Source organism: Macaca mulatta, chromosome 20, assembly GCF_049350105.2.
Source record: "Macaca mulatta isolate MMU2019108-1 chromosome 20, T2T-MMU8v2.0, whole genome shotgun sequence".
NCBI lineage: Eukaryota > Metazoa > Chordata > Mammalia > Primates > Cercopithecidae > Macaca > Macaca mulatta.
In genome coordinates this window covers 53,137,297-53,157,201 of record NC_133425.1, presented here as the reverse complement: position 1 = coordinate 53,157,201, position 19,905 = coordinate 53,137,297, and the positions used below count along the sequence as shown (strand labels likewise).

General features: G+C 43.6%; 1 protein-coding gene across 31 annotated transcripts in view; it reads right to left on the bottom strand.

The window, feature by feature from the left end:
- The window catches only part of ADGRG5 (adhesion G protein-coupled receptor G5), a 50,231-nt gene that overhangs the window by 21,967 nt on the left and 8,359 nt on the right, over positions 1 to 19,905 (bottom strand). For 4 of the 31 annotated variants that reach the window (XM_077986201.1, XM_077986214.1, XM_077986225.1 and 1 more), the window contains exons 1-3: positions 14,836 to 14,918; positions 14,167 to 14,236; positions 13,267 to 13,442 (exon numbers count right to left, since the gene is read on the bottom strand). Coding sequence is in view for 4 of the 31 variants with exons in the window: in XM_077986210.1 (XP_077842336.1) it covers positions 14,167 to 14,236; positions 14,836 to 14,914; positions 15,037 to 15,092 (205 nt within the window). In the remaining 27 variants the exon portion in view is untranslated. The other 27 variants (XM_077986210.1, XM_077986211.1, XM_077986199.1 and 24 more) reach the window with 15 other exon arrangements.

Here is a 19,905-nt window from a genome sequence, read left to right as displayed (position 1 = left end):
AATGAAGACAAAATAAGAACTTCTTCAGATGAGCAAGGAGTTAGAGAATTCATTGCCAGCAGATTGGCACTGAAATAAATATTGAAGAAAATTCTTAGGGCAGAAGAAAAATTATGCCAGTTGGAAATTTGGACTTAAACAAAGAAATGAAGAGTACTGTAATTGGCAAAAATGTGTCAAATATAAAATAAATTTCCTTGGTTTTAATGTCTGTTTAATATAAAAACAGTAACAATGCATTGTGGGGATCATAGCGTATGTAGAAGTAGAAGCATACCACAAAAATAGCACAACAGGCAGGAGAGCAGAAATGGAAGTATTTGGTTGTGAGGTTCTTAAACTATATTTTAAGTATTGTAATGTTATTTGAAAGTAAATTGTGGAAAGTTAAATATGTGTATTTAAATCCTACAGTGCCATTACAAAAGGAAAAATTATAAGATATAGCTAGTAAGGCAATAGTAGAGATAAAAGAATATTATGAAAACTGCTCAACCCAAAATAAGACAGAACAAGAAGGAAAAGAAACAAAGAACAGATGGAATAAAGAGAAAACAAATAGCAAGATGGTAGATATAAACCCAATCATATAAATAATTACATTAAGTATAGTCTAAATGCTCCAATTAAAAGGCAGAAATGGTCAGACTGGATTATAAAAGCAAAACCTAACTACATATTGTCTTCAAGAAACATGTATCAAATATAAAGACACCAATAAATTACATGTAAAATGATGGAAAAAGATATACCAATCATAAGTGTATTAGTCCAGCCTCACGCTGCTATAAAGAGCCGTCAGAGACTGAGTAACTTATAAAGAAAAGAGGTTTAATTGACTCACAGTTCCACAGGCATGGCTGCGGAGACCTTAGGAAACTTAACAATCATGGCAGAAGGTGAGGGGGAAGAAAGCACATCTTCACATGGCAGCAGGGGAGACAGAGAGAGAAGGGGGAAGTGCCACACACTTTTAAACCATCAGACCTTGTGAGAACTCACTCACTATCAGGAGAACAGCAAGGGCGAAATCTGTCCCCATGATCCAATCACCTCCCACTAGGTCCCTCCACAACACTGAAAAATTACAGTTCAACATGAGATTTGCATGGGGACCCAGAGCCAAACCATATCAATAAGTAAGATGGAATAGCTATATTAATATCTGAAAAAGTAAACTTCAGGATAAGGAATTTTACCAGGGATAAAGATTATACAATGCTAAAGACTAATTCATCAAGAAAATGTAACAATCTTTAATGTATGTGCACCTAATAACAGAGCTTTGAAAAATAAAGCAAAAATTGATCACGCTAAAGGGAGAAATTGACAAAGCAACACTTATAGTTGCAAAATACAATATTTCTCTCTGAGTAATTGACAAAAGTAGACAAAAATTGATAGAGAAGATGTATCAGTCCATTCTCACGCTGCTATGAACAAATACCCAAGACTGGGTATATAATCACGGAGGAAGGGCACCTCTTCAAAGGGTGGCAGGAGACAGAATGGTTAGCAAGGGAAAAACCAGATGCTTTTAAAACCATCAGATCTCGTGAGAACTCACTATCACGAGAGCAGCATGGGAGAAACTGCCGCCATGATCCAATCACTTCCCATCAGGTCCCTCCTGTGACACATGGAGATTACAGGAACTACAATTCAAGATGAGATTTGGATGGGGACACAGCCAAACCATATCAGAAGACATGAATGACACTATTAACTATCTTCTTTATATAGAACACTCTCCTAATTACATCAAAATACATCTTCTTTTCAATTACAACAGGAAACATTCACAAAGATAGACCATATTCTGGGCCATAAAATAAATCTCAATAAATGTAAAAGGATTAAAAGCACACAAAGTAAGTTCAGTAACCACCAGGAACTTAAACTAGAATTCATAAACATAAAGATGCCTCAAAAAATCCTCCAAATATTTGGAAATTAAATAATACACTATTAACCCATGAGTCAGAGACAAAATCACAAGGGAAATTATAAAATATATTCAACTGAATAAAAATGAAAACAACATAATATTTGTGGGATGCAGCTAAAGCAGAGCTTAGAGAAAAATTTATAGCACTAAATGCTTACATTAGGAAAGATGAAGGATTTCAAGACAGTGATGTAAGCTTCCACCTTAATAAATATAAAAAGAAGAGCAAACTAAGCACAAAATAAGCAGAAGGAAAAATAATAAAGATAAAATTATAAATCAATAAAATAGAAAATACAGAAGGAGTAGAGAAAAATCAGTGAAACCAAAAGCTGGTTATTTGAAAAGCTCAATAATATTGATAAGTCTGTAGCCAGAATGACAAAAGGGAAAAAAAGACAAGGTACAATGACCAGTTATCAGCAATAAAAGAGGGGCTATCACTACAGAACCGGCAGGTATCAAAATTAGGAGAATAATATTAACAATTTATGGCAATAAATTACATAACTTAGGTGAAATTTTAAAAATTCCTTGAAATACACAAACTACCAAAGCTTACTCAAGAAAAAATAGAAAATAGGAATAGTCCTTCACTGATTAAAGGAATTGGATTTGTAATTTAAAAACCTTCCCACAAAGAAACACTAGGCCCAGATGGCCTCACTGGTTAATTCTTCCAAACATTTAAAAAAGTTATAATATCAAGTCTATAGAAGCTCTTACAAAAAAATAGAAGACAAGGCCGGGCACGGTGGCTCACACCTGTAATCCCAGCACTTTGGGAGGCCGAGGTGAGTGGATCACGAGGTCAGGAGATCGAGACCATCCTGGCTAACATGGTGAAACCCTGTCTCTACTAAAAATACAAAATATTAGCCAGGCGTGGTGGCGGGCACCTGTAGTCCCAGCTATTCGGGATGCTGAGGCAGGAGAATGGTGTGAACATGGGAGGCAGAGCTTGCAGTGAGCCAAGATCGTGCCACTGCACTCCAACCTGGGCGACAGAGCAAGACTCCATCTAAAAAAAAAAAAAAAAAAAAAAAATGTACGAGACAAAATATAACAATCCTAAATGTATTCCTTTAGAAAATAAAAGGGAAAATGCTTCCAAATTCATTTTAGAAGGCTAATATTACCGTAGTACCAAAACTAGCCACAGACACAGACCAACACCCCTCATGAATATAGTCCAATCCCAATTAAAATCACTGCAGGATATTTTGTAGAGAATGACAAGCTGACTATAAAATGTATACGTAAGAACAAAGGATCTTGAATAGACAAAACAATTTTGATAAAGAACAATGAAGTTGGAAGAGTCACACTACTTGATTTCAAGGCTTACTATAAAGCTACAATAATCAAGACAGTGTGTTACTGCCATAAGCACAGATATAGAGATAAATATAACAGAATAGAGTCCAAAAATTTGTTCATATATTGATTTTTTGTCGATTAATTTTTGACAAAGATGCAAAGGTAATTCAGTAGAGAAAGGATAATTGATTCAACAATTAATGATGGAACAATTGGATATCTCACGCCAAAAAAAAAAACCATCTTGAATCCATATCTTGAAGCACATACAAAATTTAACTCAGAATGGATCACAGACACAAATAACAAGACTAAAACTGTACAGGCATACCTGGCTTTACTGTATTTTGCAGATCTTGTGGGTTTTTCTACAAATTGAAGACTGTCTATCAAAGAAGTCTATCTGCATCATTTTTCCAATAGTACGTGTTCACTTAATGGCTGTGTCCTATTTTGGTGATTCTCATAATATTTCAAACTTTTTCATCATGATTATATCTGCTGTGGTGATCTGTGAACAGAGATCTTTGACGTCACTATTATAATTGTTTTGGAGTACCACAAACTGCGCCCATATAAGATGGCAAACTTAACCAATAAATGTATACATTTTGACTGCTCTACCAACCAGCGATGTTCCCCTGTCTCTCTCCCTCTTCTTGGGCCTCCCCATTCCCTAGGACACAACAATATCGAAATTAGAACAATGAATAACTCTACAATGGCCTCTAAGTGTTCAAGTAAAAGAAAGAATCGCACATGTCTCACTTTAAATCAAAAGCTAGAAATGTTAAGCTCAGTGATGAAGACATGTCAAAACCCAGATAAGCCAAAAGCTAGGCGTCTTGCACCGAACAGTTCACCAAGTTATGAATGAAAAGGAAAAGCTCTTAAAGAAAATTTAAAGTGCTACTCCAGTGAACACATGAAGCGAAACAACCTTATTGCTGATATGGAGAACGTTTCAGTGATCTGGATAGAAGATCAAACCAGCCCCCCCGCCAACACTTCCTTAATTAAGCCAAAGCCTAGTTCAGAGCAAGGCCCTAACTCCTCAATTCTATGAAGGCCAAGGTGGGTGAGGAAGCTGAAAAAAAGATGGAAGCTAGCAGAGGTTGGTTCATGAGGTTGAAGGAAAAAAGCCATTTCCATGACATAGCAGTACAAAGTGAAACAGCGAGTGCTGATGGAGAAGCAAGTTATCTACAAGAACTAGCTAACATCATGCATGAGGGTGGCTACATTAAACAACAGCATTTCAGTGTGGATGAAATAGCCTCATATTGGAAGCAGATGCCATCTAAGAGTTTCATAGCCAGAGAGAAGAAATCAATGCCTGGCTTCAAAGCTTCAAAGGACAGGCTAATTCACTTGTTAGCAGGTAATGCAGCTGGTGACTTCGAATGGAAGCCAATACTCATTTAACATCCTGAAAATCCTAAGTCTCCTAAGAATTATGCTAAATCTACTCTGCCTGTGCTCTACAAATGAATAACAAAGCCTGGATGACAGCAATCTATTTATAGCATGGTTTCCTGAATATTTTAAACCCACTGTTAAGACCTACTGTTCAAAAAAAAAATTTATTTCAAAATATTGCTGCTCATTGACAATGTACCTAGTCACCCAAGAGTTCTGACGGAGATGTACAAGGAGATTAATGTTGTTCTTGTGCTGCTAACACAACATCCATTCTGCAGTCCATGGATCAAGGAGTCATTTTGACTGTCAAGTCTTATTATTTAGGAAACAAATTTCCTAAGGCTATAGTTGTCATAAATAGTGACTTCTCTGATAGATCAGGGCAAAGTCAATTGAAAATCTTCTGGAAAGGATTCACCCTTCTAGATGCTGCAAGAACATGTGTGATTCATGGGAGGAAGTCAAAATATCAACATTAACAGGAGTTTGGAAGAGGTTGATTCCATGCTTCATGGATGACTTTGAGGGGTTCAAAACTTCAGTGGGGAAAGTAACTACAGATGTGATGAGAATAGAACGAGAACTAGAATTAGAAGTGGATCCTGAAGATGTGACTGATTTGCTGCGGTCTCATGATCAAAGTTGAATGAATGAGGAGTCACTTCTCATAGATGAACAAAGAGTGGTTTTTCGAAATGGAATCTACTCCTGGTGAAGATATGGTGAACACTGTGGAAATGACCACAAAAGATTCAGAATATTAAATAAATGTAGTGGATAAAGCCCCTGCAGGGTTTGAGAGGACTGACTCCAATTTTGAATGAAGCTCTACTGCGAGTAAAATACTATCAAACAGCATCACGTGCTACAGAGAAACATCTTATGAAAGAAAGAGTCAATTGATGTGGCAAACTTCACTGCTGTCTTAAGAAATAGCCAGCCACCCCAACCTTCAACAACCACCACCTTGATCAGTCAGCAGCCATCAGCATCAAGGCAAGATCTTCCACCAGCAAAAAGTGTGTGATTTGTTGAAGGCTCAGATAGATTGTTAGTATTTTTTAGCAATAAAGTGTCCTTTAATTAAGGTATGTACATTTTTAGACATAATGCTTTTGCACACTAAATAGACTACAGTATAATGTAAACATAACTTTTTTCGTGTGTGAGACAGAGTCTCGCTCTGTCGCCCAGGCTGGAATGCAGTGGCACGATCTCAGCTCACGGCAACCTCTGCCTCCGCCTCCTGGGTTCAAGCGATTCTTCTGCCTCAGCCTCCCGAGTAGATGGGATTACAGGCACACACCACCATGCTCAGCTAATTTTTGTATTTTTTGGAGAGACGGGTTTCACCATGTTGGTCAGGATGGTCTCGATCTCCTGACCTCGTGATCCGCCTGCCTCGGCCTCCCAAAGTGCTGGGATTACAGGCATGAGTCACCACACCCACCGTAAGCATAACTTTTATATGCACTGGAAAACCAAACAATTTGTGTGACTCACTTTATTACCATATTTGCTTTACTGTGGTGGTCTAAAACCAAACCCACAATATCTCCAAGATATGTCTGTAAAACTCCTTGAAAAAAACAAAAAAGAAAATCCTTCTGACTTAGGTTATGCAAAGATTTCTTAGAAACAACACCAAAAACATGATCCATGGCAACGACAACAACAAAAAACTGATAAACTGAATTTCATCAAAATTAAAACTTCTGCTTTTTGAAGGTCATGGTTAGGAAAATAAGAAGATAAGCCACAGACTGGGAGAAAACATTTACAAACACGTATCTGATGTTTTTTAAAAATTGTATGTGGACTATATAAAGAACCCTTACACAACTAATAACAGGACAAACTACCCAATAAAGATAGGAAAAGATTTGAACAATCACTATACCAATGAAGATGTACAGATGGGTCGGGCATGGTGGCTCACACCTGTAATCCCAGCACTTTGGGAGGCCAAGGCAGGTGGGTCACCTGAGGTCAGGAGTTCGAAACCAGCCTGGCCAACATGATGAAACCCCTATCTCTATTAAAAAATAACAATTAGCCAGGTGTGGTAGCAGGTGCCTGTAATCCTAGCTACTTGGGAGTCTAAGGCAGGAGAATTGCTTCAACCCAGGAGAAGGAGGCTGCAGTGAGCTGAGATCATGCCACTGCATTCCAGCCTGGGTGACAGAGCTGGACCTACGTGTTTAAAAAAAAAAAAAAAAAACAACCTATAGATGCAAATAAGCACATGAAAAATGCTCAATATCATTAGTCATTAGAGAAATGCATATAAAAACCACAATGAGATATCACTACACACCTTCTAGAATGACTAGGATTAAAATGACTGGTAATACAAAGTATTATGAGGATACAGAACAGCTAGAAGTCTCATTCACTCCTGGAGGGAATGTAACATGGAAGTGGAATCTAGAAAAGTCAAAACTATTGGATCAGAGAACAAATCAGTAGTTGCCAGGGAGAAGGTAAAAGATATTAACTACAAAAGGGCCCAAGATAACTTTTCAGGGGACAACAATGTTCTATATTTTGATTGTGATATACATGTATACATGACGGTACACATCTGTCAAAATGCACCAAACTGCTCTCCAAAAGGGTGAATTTTATTGTATGTATACCTCTATAGACAAGACTTTAGAAATCCAACTAAAAAAACATATTAAGAGGATGAAGAAGAGGAAATAGGGGAGGGAGGGCAAGAGAACTGATGATCCTCCTCTTAGAAGAAAGAAAGTCAATGAAAACTTGCAAGGCTTCAAAGAGGGAGAGCCACAAAACTCAAAACACCTGTTTGATGGTAGTGGCAGAGGAAAGTAGTTAAGAACATGAGTTTTCATTTTTCCACCACTGGATCTGCAAAAATCTGAAATATGATAGCACCCAGTGAGTCTGTGGGGACAGGCACATTCCCGCACTCTCCGTCTAAGATCTGAGCACCATCTGCAAGGGGGCGGCTTAGCAACACATTCGAACTTTATGTTCTGAATATCCTTTGAGCCAGGAAACTCATTCTTATGAATTTATCCTATGGAAAGAACAGGGCAAGCCAGGATTATACACATACAAGAATATTTAGAGTAGTATTGTTAATAAAGAAAAGTTGAAAGCTATGTGAACATCTATCAATAGAAGAATAAATAAATTACACTCCAGTGCCATTCTGGAAAACAGTTCGACAGTTTCTTATAAAACTAAACATGTACCTATCATATGACCCAATAATTGCACTCTTGGGCTTTTATCCCAGAGAAATGAAACCTCGTATTCACACAAAAACCTGTATATGAACAGTCATCGCAGCTTTATTCATAATAGCCTCAAAGTGGGTGAAAATGGTTAAATGGTGATACATTTACCCTCTGAAATACAATTCTCAGCAGTTAAAAAAATGAATTTCTCAAAAAAAGCTACTGACACACACAACTTGGACGGATCTTAAAGGAATTATCATGAGCCAAAAAAAAAAAAAAAAAAAAAAAAAGCCGGCGCGGTGGCTCACGCCTGTAATCCCAGCACTTTGGGAGGCCGAGGTGGGTGGATCACGAGGTCAGGAGATCGAGACCATCCTGGCTAACACGGTGAAACCCCGTCTCTACTAAAAATACAAAAAACTAGCCGGGCGTGGTGGCAGCGCCTGTAGTCCCAGCTACTCGGGAGGCTGAGGCAGGAGAATGGCGTGAACCCGGGAGGCGGAGCTTGCAGTGAGCTGAGATCCGGCCACTGCACTCCAGCCTGGGCGACAGAGCGAGACTCCGTCTCAAAAAAAAAAAAAAAAAAAAAAAAAAAAAAAAAAGCCGATCTGAAAATCGGCTGTGTGATTCAATTTATGCAACAGTCTTGAAATGACAAAATGATAGAGATGGAGAATAGATTAGTGGTTGCAAAGGGTTAGGGAGGGGGAGTCTGTTTCTTTAAAGGTCTTGCACAAGGGATCCTTGTGGCGATGGAACAGTTCTGTGTCTTGATTGTGGTGCTGTTTACAGGAATCTTTTATTTTATGTCATGAAATTGCAAGGCAAACGGTCTGGCAGTTTCTTATAAAGTTAAAACACACTTACCAAAGAACCAGCACACATAAATGAGTGTCTATAATACAGAATGAAGTCTGTGAACTATACCAAAGACAATTTCCTGGCTTTGATATTACACTGTAGGCATGCAAGATGTTACTACTGGAGAATAAGTGAAGGGTATACAAAACCTTCTGTACTATTTTTTGCAACCTTCTGTGCATTTATAATTTTTTCAAAATTAAAAGTTAAAATATGCAACAGATTGTCATTTCACTATTAAGAATTATGTGTATTCTTTCAAAAAAAAAAAAAAAAAAAAAAGATGCGTATAGCCGGGCACCATGGTTTGCACCTGTAATCCCAAACTAAGACAGGAGAATTGCTTGAGGCCAGGAGTTAATGACCAGCCTAGGCAACATAGCGAGAACCTTTCTCTAAAAAAAATTTTGAGGCCAGGTGTGGTGGCTCATGCCTGTAATTCCAGCACATTGGGAGGCCTAGGTGGGCAAATCACTTGAGGTCAGGAGTTCAAGACCAGCCTGGGCAACATGGCAAAACCCCATCTCTACTGAAAATATAAAAATTAGCCAGGCATGTTGGCACATGTGTAATCCTAGCTACTCAGGAGGCTGAGGCAAGAGGATTGTTTGAGCCCAGGAGTTCAAGACTTCAGTGAGCTATGATGGCACATCTGCACTCCAGCCAGGATGACAGAGTGAGACTCTTCTCCAAAAAAAAAAAAAGGCTGGGCACAGTGGCTCACACCTGTAATCCCACCACTCTGGGAGGCCAAGGCAGGCGGATCACAAGGTTAGGAGATTGAGACCATCCTGGTCAACATGATGAAACCTCATCTCCACTAAAAATACAAAAAAAAAAAAAAATTAGCTGGGTTTGGTGGTGGGCGCCTGTAATCCCAGCTACTTGGGAGGCGGAGTCAGGAGAATCACTTGAACCCAGTAGGCAGAGGTTGCAGTGAGCCAAGATCGCGCCACTGCACTCCAGCCTGGCGACAGAGCGAGACTCCATCTCAAAAAAATAACACAAAAAAATAAAGCTAAGTAAAAGAAGAGCACAGCATATCATTGAGTGGAAAGGGCAGGTTGAAAATAACACATGAAATCTCATTTACGAAAAATTATGTTTGTATGCATGCTGAAGCATATTGGGAGATCTAGAAGGATGGCCACCAAAATGTTAATAATGTTTTTTTGAGGGGAGAGGTTTTTCTTTTTAAATTTCCTTCTATATTTGCTGTATTGTTTAATTTTTTTTTACAACATATTACCTTCATGACAACAACAACAAAAAAAACAAACATTTTAATAGTTAGGACTTTTAAATGCTCCAAGTGACTATCAATACGGAAGAAATAATAGTGACATATTGCTCATAAAAGACAGAAAGCACATTGCAAAACAATCTAATTCCATTGTCGCAAAAAAAATCATATATTTTATTATATGCAAAATCTGGACAGGCCAGGCGCAGTGGCTCACACCTGTAATCCCATCACTTTGGGAGGTCAAGGCGGAAGGATCATTTGAGCCCAGGAGATCGAGACCACCCTGGGCAACACAGCAAGACCCCTATCTCTACAAAAAATACAAAAAATTAGCTGGACTTGGTGGCACATGCCTGTAGTCTCAGCTACTCAGGAGGCTGAGGTGGGAGGATCGCTTGAGCTCAGGAGGTCGAGGCTTCAGTGAGCTATGATTGTGCCACTAAACTCCAGCCTGGGTGACAGATCAAAACCCTGTCTCAAAAACAAAAAACAGAAACAAAACAAGAAAACAATGAAGTGGGGAAGGTTTTTCTAGCTATGACTCAAAATCCAGAAGCCAAAAGAGAAAATACAGATACATTTTATTACATAAAAATTATTTAAGGCCAGGCGTGGTGGCTCACGTCTGTAATCCCAGCACTCTGGGAGGCTGAAGTGGGTGGATCACGAGATCAGGAGATCGAGACCCTCCTGGTTAACATGGTGAAACCCTGTCTCTACTAAAAACACAAAAAATTAGCTGGGCATGGTGGCGGGTGCCTGTAGTCCCAGCTACTTGGGAGGCTGAGGCAGGAGAAAGGTGTGAACCCGGGAGGCAGAGCTTGCAGTGAGCTGGTATCGTACCATTGCACTCCAGCCTGGGCAACTGAGCAAGACTCCATCTTAGAAAAAAACAAACAAAAAAAATTGTTTAAAAAGACACTTCTACCTGGCCAAAAGAAGGCCATATGTAATGTTAAAAGACAAATGTCAGATTAGGAAAACTATTTGCATATAATACTTTTATCTATGTATAACAGACAAGAGCTGATTTTCCTATTACGTAAAATGCTTCTAGAAATTGATAAGGAAAAGTCGAACCCAATATAAAAATGGGCAAATGGCGGAGCGTGGTAGCTCATACCTGTAATCTCAGCACTTTGGTAGGCCAAAGCGGGAGGAAGATTTGAGCTCAGGAATTCGAGACCAGCCTGAGTGACATAGCAAGATCTTGACTTTACTAAAAATCAAAAACATTAGCTGAGTGTGGTGCCACGCACCTGGTAGTTTCAGTTGCTTGGCAGGCTGAGGTGAGAGGATCACGTGAGCCCAGGAGTTTGAGGCTTCAGTAAGCTATCATGGTGTCACTGCACTCCAGCTTGTGTGACAGAGTGAGACCCTGTATCAGAAATAAATAAATAGAGCCGTGCGTGGTGGCTTATGCCTGTAATCCCAGCACTTTGGGAGGCTGAGACAGGAGGATCACCTGAGGTCAGGAGTTCAAGACCAGCCTGGCCAACATAGTGAAACCCTGTCTCTACTAAAAATACAAAAATTAGCCAGGCGCAGTGGAGCATGCCTGTAATCCCAGCTACTCAGGAGGCTGAGTCAGGAGAATGTCTTGAACCCATGAGGTGGAGGTTGAAGTGAGCAGAGATCATACCACTGCACTCCAGTCTGGGTGACAGAGCAAGACTCCGTCTCAAAAAATAAAAATAAATAAATGGTGAACTCACACATGTGAGAAATAATATAAGCATAGCGACATTGTTTGTAAGAGCAAATAAATAGAACCAGCACAAATGTCTATGAATAGGGGACTAGTTAAATAAACTGTAGCTTATCTCTACAACATTAGAATATGCAGATGACAAAGTGGAAGCTCTCCTCTTATTGACATGGAAAGCTCTCCAAGATGTATTTTCAAGTGAAAAAGCAAAATGTAGAATAGTATGTAGAGTATACAACTTTTTGTATCAACTGGGGCACTTTTGTATCAACTGGCACATCCACGCCCAGCTAATGTTTTTATTTTTGTAGAGACGTGGTTTCAGCATGCTGCCCAGGCTGGTCTCAAACACCTGGGCTCAAGCAATCCTCCCTCCTCCCATCTCAACCTCCCAAAGGGCTGGGATCACAGGAGGAAGCCACCAAGCCCGGTCTCTACTCCAATGTCATGAAGGAATCTACCCGTTTCTTCCAGTCCTTTTATAGATTCATTTTTCAAATTGAAATCTCCAGTCCATTTGCATTGATAATGGGGTACAGTGGGAAATATAAATCCAATTTCATTTTCTTTCCAGGTGGTCACCCATTTTTCTTAACATAATTTTTTAATATATATGTTTATTTTAAATATGAAATAGAGACTCTGGAGTCACAGAAGGCTGGGTTCTTATTTATTTGGCTATTTGGTTATTTATTTGGCTGTGTTATTTACTTACCCTCTCAGAACCTCAGAGAAAAGACAAAGGACAAGATTTGGGGGAGCCGGGTGCGGTGGCTCATGCCTTAATCCCAGCACTTTGGGAGGCTGAAGCAGGAGGATCACTTGAGCCCAGGAGTTTGAGACCAGCCAGAGCAACATAAGGAGACCCCATCTCTACAAAATTAAACATTAAAAATCCTAACCCAGCATGGTGGCATGAGCCTGTGGTCCCAGCTACTCAGGAGGCTGAGATGGGAGGATTACTTGGGCCTGGGAGCCGTGATTGTGACACTGCACTCCAGCACTCCAGCCTGGGTGACAGAGGGAGACTCTGTCTAAAAAACAAAAAAACAAAAAAGATTTGGGGAGGCAAAAGAAGCTACTGAGCTACTGAAGGAAATCATTTAGGAGAGATAACTGAGGCCCAGTAGTGGAGGACCTGATAGCACAGAAAGGATCTTGGGCCAACTTGTCTGCCCCTTCACTATACTGTTGGTGAAACTGAGGTCCAGTCAGATAGATGGATTTGACCTGCAGGGTGTGGACCCTAAGACCAGGCTCTTACCCACACTGGTTCCAGGCAGGCACTGAGGGAAGACAAGCCTGACCCTACTACACAACTGAAGAAATTGAGGCCAAAGCAGAAGTGATACCTCCCCCAGGCACTCCAGATAGAAGCTGTGGTTTCCACCCCCTTTCCCAGGAGCAAACCACGGTCTTCACTTCTGCTTGCAACCTCCAAATTCCCCTCCACATCCCTTCACCATCATCTCACACGCTGAGTCATTTCGTTTTCCACCCTGCAATTCATTATTTGGGGCCTTCTAGGAAATAGCAATCCCTTCCTTACCTGACTTCCAGAATGGTTCCAGTCGATGGTGGGGAAACTGAATACTGCACAGAGGAGCCTGCTTGAGTTCTACAGCAGGCCAGTGGGCAAGCTGGGACTCAAACCCAGGCCTCCAGGGTCCAGGGCGCTACCCCTGCACACTGCAGCCTCCCAAAGATGGTTGGGCAGCTGAGTTGCTGTGTAGACAAGTAACACTCTATTTAGGCCAATAGACAAATGACGAGCTGTGGAGCACAGGACAGAGCCTTTGGAAGATGAGAATCTGATAACCAGTGCCAGTATTCAGTGCCTAGGCTGTGTGACACCGGACAAGACACTTGACCTCTCTGTGTCTCAGGTTTTCTCATCCGTAAAATGAGGCCAAGGAAACCTATTTCCCAGAAAGAGAAACTCCAACAACAATTTCCCTGATCCTCTACTGGAATCAGGCTCTGAGCCAGGTCCAGGGCTCTGGCCAAAGTCCTTGGTCAGGAACACATCTGAGCACAAGGTTTGGGAAACCCTGCCTTCCTCCCTGCAGCTGACCACGCACCCCAGAAGCCCACCTCTCCCCAGCAGCATGAGGGCCTACTGAGCCAGCCATTCTCCACACACAGCCCCACCTGCCCCTGCCAACCACAGTCTGGAGCCCCTGCCTCTGGCCTGGGTGAGGAATCAACCAACCTGTGGTCTCTGCAAAAAAAAAAGCCCTAAGAGGCCAGGTGCAGTGGCTCACACCTGTAATCCCAGCACTTTGGGAGGCCAAAGCAGATGGATCACCTGAGATCAGGAGTTCGAGACCAGCCTGACCAACATGGTGAAATCCCACCTCTACTAAAATTATGAAAATTAGCCAGGCATTGCGGCTGGCGCCTGTAATCCCAGCTACTCAGGAGGCTAAGGCAGGAGAATCGCTTGAACCTGGGAAGTGGAGGTTGCAGTGAGCTGAGATCACGCCATTGCACTTCAGTCTGGGCAACAGAACAAGATTCTAAAAATTAAAAAAAAAAGCCCTAAGAGATGCTATTAGTGACCCCATTTCACAGGCTGGGAAAGAAAGGCCCCCCCCGGCGCCCAACAGGAAGTCTGTGACCAAGCCAGCAGCAGGGCCATTTCCCTGAGACATGCTGTCCCCAGGATCCAATCTAGGTCGCTCTGAAAGGAGCTGCACCTGCTCCAGTCTGCCAAGCACAAAGTATGTGCCAGGCCCTCTACTGAGCCCCTGACAACCATCCACGGTGCAGGTTCCCAGACTCACCCCATTTTATAGATGAGAAACTGAGGTCCAGAAAAGAAACTACCCTTCACTTGTCCCAGACCTCGTGGGGAAGCTAAGATTCAAGCCCCATGCCTAACCACTTCTTAATTTAAATCGCCCCTCCTTCCAAAAGCATAGTTCTCTACATTCCCCCAGATGTGGAGCTGCCAACCAGAAAGGGAAGGAGGGTGGGTCCCCAGCTTGCTCACCCAGGATGTCCCCAGGCCTGTGCCCACCTAGGTGTGGGTATGCCCAGTACCCACTGAGGGGCCTGTGGATAAGGACAGAGAACTGGGCAGGGCAGAGTGGGGAGAGGCCCAGAGGAGGCTGACCTGTGAAGCTGCCGCTGCCGTCTCAGCTACTGTCTCAGCTGCTGTCTCGGCTGCTGTCTCGGCTGCTGTCTTGTTGCTTCTGCAGGAAGAAGGGGAAGTTGGGAGGCGTCTGTGGGTGGCCTCTCCCTTCGCCCCACACCTGCACCCCCACTGCACTTCTCTCTGCTCCCTCCACCCGAGGCCCAGGCATCACACTCTCACTTCACTTCTCCTTTCACTAACAGCATCCTCTTTGCTTCCTCCAAGCCGGTGGTCATGCCCTGGTCACCCTTTGATGGTATCACCCCGTAGAGCCTGCAGCACTTCCTGGGGTGGTGGCTTCTCTGTGGAGGTGCTCGAGGACATGGCAAAATGGCCTTACGCAGTGCTCAAGACCCACCTGAGCTCCGCATCCTTAGGCAAGAGATGTCACCCCTCTGGGGCTCAAGTTTTCCCACCTATAGAAAAGGGAAAATGATCCCTGCCTGATTTGACAATCGATGGCATATCGGTGATGGCAAGGACCTCAGGCAGGAGCTGGGTCAGACTGCCTGGGTTCAAGTACCAAGCCCACCACTTGCTGGGTGGGTGACTTGGGGCAAGCCACTCACGCTCTCTGAACCTGTTTCCCCTCTGTAAAATGGAGATAATGACAGTAGCACCTTGCAGGGTAGTGTGGGGCTTACAAAAGGTAAGGCTGGCAAAGTCACTGGAAGCACTCTATGAAGCCATCATATTTCACAGATGAAGGATCTGAAGCCCAGAAAGGACCAGGGCCTGGCCCAAAGTTACCAAGTGGCAGAGCCTGGTGGAGAGGGGCCTCCCTGGCCACAGAGCCCAGAAAACGTGGGGCTGGAAAGCTGGCCAGCTTCTCCCTGAGCCAGGGGTCTGGATAGGCCCGAACTGCATCAGCCATACCCTCTGAAGAGCTCTAAGGGAAAGCCAAGAGGTGTGTGGGGGTAGAGAGAGACAGTGTGTGTGTTGGTAATGGGGAGATGGTGCTCTCTCTTGCCTGGGCCCCATCCAGACTCCTGGGAAAACTGTGACTCAGGAATGTGCTCTTCCAGCCCTGGCGGAAAGATGGAGAGGCAGCAAAAGAAACCAGACAGGTCCTAACACGGTCTCCCTCCTCTCTGCCTCACTGGGACCCTTCCCGCATCAGCCCAAGCACACCTCACAGGTAGTACAAGTGCCTCTGCGGAAGCAGGAGGGAGCTGCTCCTTGGAGGGCAGGCAGGTCCCCACCACAGCTGCACGGTGAAGGCTTTGCAGGGACACCAGTGCACCTGTGTCCTGACTCCTGGGCTACACTCCCTCTGGGTGACTTGGACAAGCCTTGGACCTTCTTGGCACTTCTGTTTTCTTTGATCATGATCCAGACCTTGACCTCCAGGCCCTTCCTTTCTGAGGTCACCCAGCTACCGCTAGGATTGCCATGCCAACCTCCTCCTTCCTCATGCTGAATGTGAGCCCAGCTGGCTGTTCTCAGGGCTCAGGAGGAGGCCCTGCCTACCCCACAGCCCCTCTATTTTCCAGCCTGGGTCTGTACCAGCCTCACTGTGCTGTGCTTCAGTTGGGGATTAAGTTAGTGCCTGTTACTTAGCCCTGCACTCCTGATCCTGAAACTCACTACCAAGATACTCTCCTGCTCAAAAGCCAGTGGTGAGGCTAGGTGCGGTGACTCAGGCCTGTAATCCCAGCACTTTGGGAGGCAGAGGCAGGTGGATCACTTAAGGCTAGGAGTTTGAGACCAGCCTGGGCAACATGGCGAAACCCCGTCTCTACTAAAAATACAAAAATTAGCCAGGCGTGGTGGCACACACTTGTAATCCTAGGTACTCGGGAGACTGAGGCACAAGAATCGCTTAAACCCAGAAGGTGGAGGTTGCAGTGAGCCGAGATCACACCACTGCATTCCAGCTTGGGCAACAGAGCGAGACTCCGTCTCAAAAACAAAACAAACCAACCAACCAACCAACCAACCAGTGGTGGCTTCCTTCACAGTCTAACCCCATCCAACTTCCACCGCCACCCAGTCTGAGTGTGCTTGCCATATTAATACCCACCTCCCTGCTCGGTCCCAGCTGTGGTCCCACACATGTACCTGGGAAGCCCTCCAGCTCCTCTCCACCCATCAGGGCTCCACTGGATCCTGCCTCCTCCAGGAAGGCTTCTCTGCCTCCCGCCCCTCTGCAAAACACTCTGGATGCTTGAGTGGTAGGAAGCCTGCCAGTCTTCTCTCAGGCCCCCAGGCAGGGAGGAGGCCACATACCATCCCAGTAAAGTGTCTCCTCATATGGGGGCTACTAATCCTGGTGAGCTGCAAGAAGACTGTAGTGGGACCCCAACAGGACTTTAGATAAACTGAGTTACACTGCAAAAAATGTCATTTACACGTCTTTCTCAATCTTGGTTGTGTCCAGCAGAAGCCTCAGCTTAAGGCTAAACTGTTTCTTTTGTTTTTTGTTTGTTTGTGTGTTTGTTTGTTTGAGACAGAGTCTCACTCTATCAACAGGCTGGAGTGCAGTGGTTCAATCTCGGCTCTCTGCAACCTCTGCTCCCGGGTTCAAGCAATTCTCCTGCCTCAGCCTCCCAAGTAGCTGGGACTGCAGACGCACGCCACCACACCCAGCTAATTTTTGTATTTTTAGTAGAGACGGGGTTTCACCATGTTGGCCAGGATGGTCTCGATCTCTTGACAAGTCAAATGATCTGCTCACCTTTGTCTCCCAAAGTGCTGGGATTATAGGCGTAAGCCACCGCGCTCAGCCAAGGGCTAAACTGTTTTAACCCCTCTCTCACAAAGGACTAGGTCCCTTATTTTTCCCCATTTTTCAATCTTTTATTAGACATCAAAACAGGATGTCTGACTTCTAAATGCTTTATTGTGGTAAGAAATATATATATATACACACACACACATACATATATGTAACAAAAGTTACCATTTTAAGCATTTTTAAGTGTAGATTCAGGCCAGGTGGGGTGGCTCACGCCTATAATCCCAACACTTTGGACAAAGCCCTAGTGGTAGGACTACTTGAGCCCAGGAGTTCAAGACCAGCCTGGGAAACATAGCAGACCCTGACTCTACAAAAAAAAAAAAAAACAGAAAAAAAAATTAGTTGGTCATGGTAACATGCCCCTGTAGATCCACCTACTCAGGAGGCTAAGGTGGGAGGATCGCTTGAGCCCAGGAAGTCGAGGCAGCAGAGAGTTGTGTTCGAACCACTGCACTCTAGCCTGGCGATAGAGTGAGACTCTGTCTCAAACAAACAAACACCCTGTCTCAAAAAAAAAAAAAAAAAGTGTACAGTGCAATGGTATTATGTACCTTCACACTGTCATGCAAACATCACCACATCCCATGTCCAAAACATTTTTCATATTCTCAAACTGAAACTCCATACCCATGAAACAGAACTTCCTGTTTTCTACTCCCCCAAGCCCTTGCAGCCACAGTTCTATTTTCTGTCTCTTGAATTTGACCAATCTAAGTACCTCATCTTAGTAGAATCACACAGTCTTTGCCCTTGCGTGACTGGCTCATTTCACTTAGCATGATGTCTTCAAGGTTCCTCCGTGTTGTAGTGTGTCAGACTCTCATTCCTTTTAAAGGCTGAATCACATTCCACTATGTGTATAATACACATTACATTTTGTTCATTCATCTGTTGATGGACACTTGAGTTACTTCCACCTTTCAGCTATTGTGATTAATGCTGCAATGAACATGGGTGTAGAAATGATGCCCCTTCTTAACAAAGAGAACGTTTCTAGCTAGACTTTACTAATGTTGTTTTATTTGCATGCTATTTATTGTTGTGATTTTCTTCTACTTCTGGCAAATTATACAAATTTTCTATTTACCTGGCTATATGAAATAGCCTTTAAGATACACGTAGATCCTCCACAGTGGAATGATTTAAAGAAAAATGCTAAGTAAATAAGGGCACAAGCGTCATGTGTTAGTGGCAAAAAGTGATGGCAGTGATACAGGAAGAGAACTGCTGAAGTGTGAAAAATATCGATACACACCTCAAAAACCTGACTGTCCTGAGTTGAGAGGAGTGGGACAGACTGCCAGAGAGAAACCCTACCAAGACCACGGGGGAGGCTGATGCCAGATCAACCTTGCATTCAGAGAGGCACCTGGAGGTGTTGTTCTAGAAAGAGAACTACAGTAAAATTGAAACAGTCAGATCTAGGATCCAAAATCTCATAGGGTGACCCCGGGCCAGTTACTTGAGATGATCCTCTGGCCTCTGCCTCCCAAGTTAGCTGGGACTACAGGTGCGTACCACCACACCTGTCTAAACTTTTCATCTTTTTGTAGAGACAGGGTGTCCCTATGTTGCCCACGCTGGTCTTGAACTCCAGGCCTCAGGCGATCCTCCTGCTTCGGCTTCTCAAAGCACCGGGATTACAAGTGTGAGCCACCGTGCCCAGCCCAGTCACTTCTGATCTTCACTTTTCTCATTATGACACGGTGGTAATAACACCCAGCCCCAAGGTAACTAAGGTAACATCATGGGAGCTGCCAGAACCTGTGGCCAGCACCTACCTTGGTTCTACGATCGGGTGGGTCACATCACCCAACCCTAGCCCCTGCAAAAGACACCCTCAGGACAATATTTATTGCTTCTCTCTAAGGAGAGAAGGCCTGATAGTGAGGAGTTCAGGTGCACCATCAACTCAGTCTCCACCACCTTCCCCAGCCCCATTTCCACCTCCAAAAACTCTGGGCAAGACCTCTGGGCTCTTGACCCAAGGCTGTCACTGACTCTAGGACCCTGTGCAAGTCTGAGCCAAGAGCCTCTCTGAGCCTTCACTTCCCCAGCTGTAAAACGTGGATGCCCTTGTCCTCTGAGTACTCAAACCGCATACATCCCCTATCTGTCTCTGGCTGGTGAACAGACGCTGTCAGCATTCAGCCATGCAGAACAAATACAAAGCAAATGAATCGACAAGTGAAACTACCAGTCTTGCAAAGTGTGGGATTTCATGAAGTTGGTGGAAGCAATGCAGGAGAAATGGAACAGCCGCTGCCCACAGAGAAAGGGAACGTCTGCAAGGGAAGTGACCCAGACCC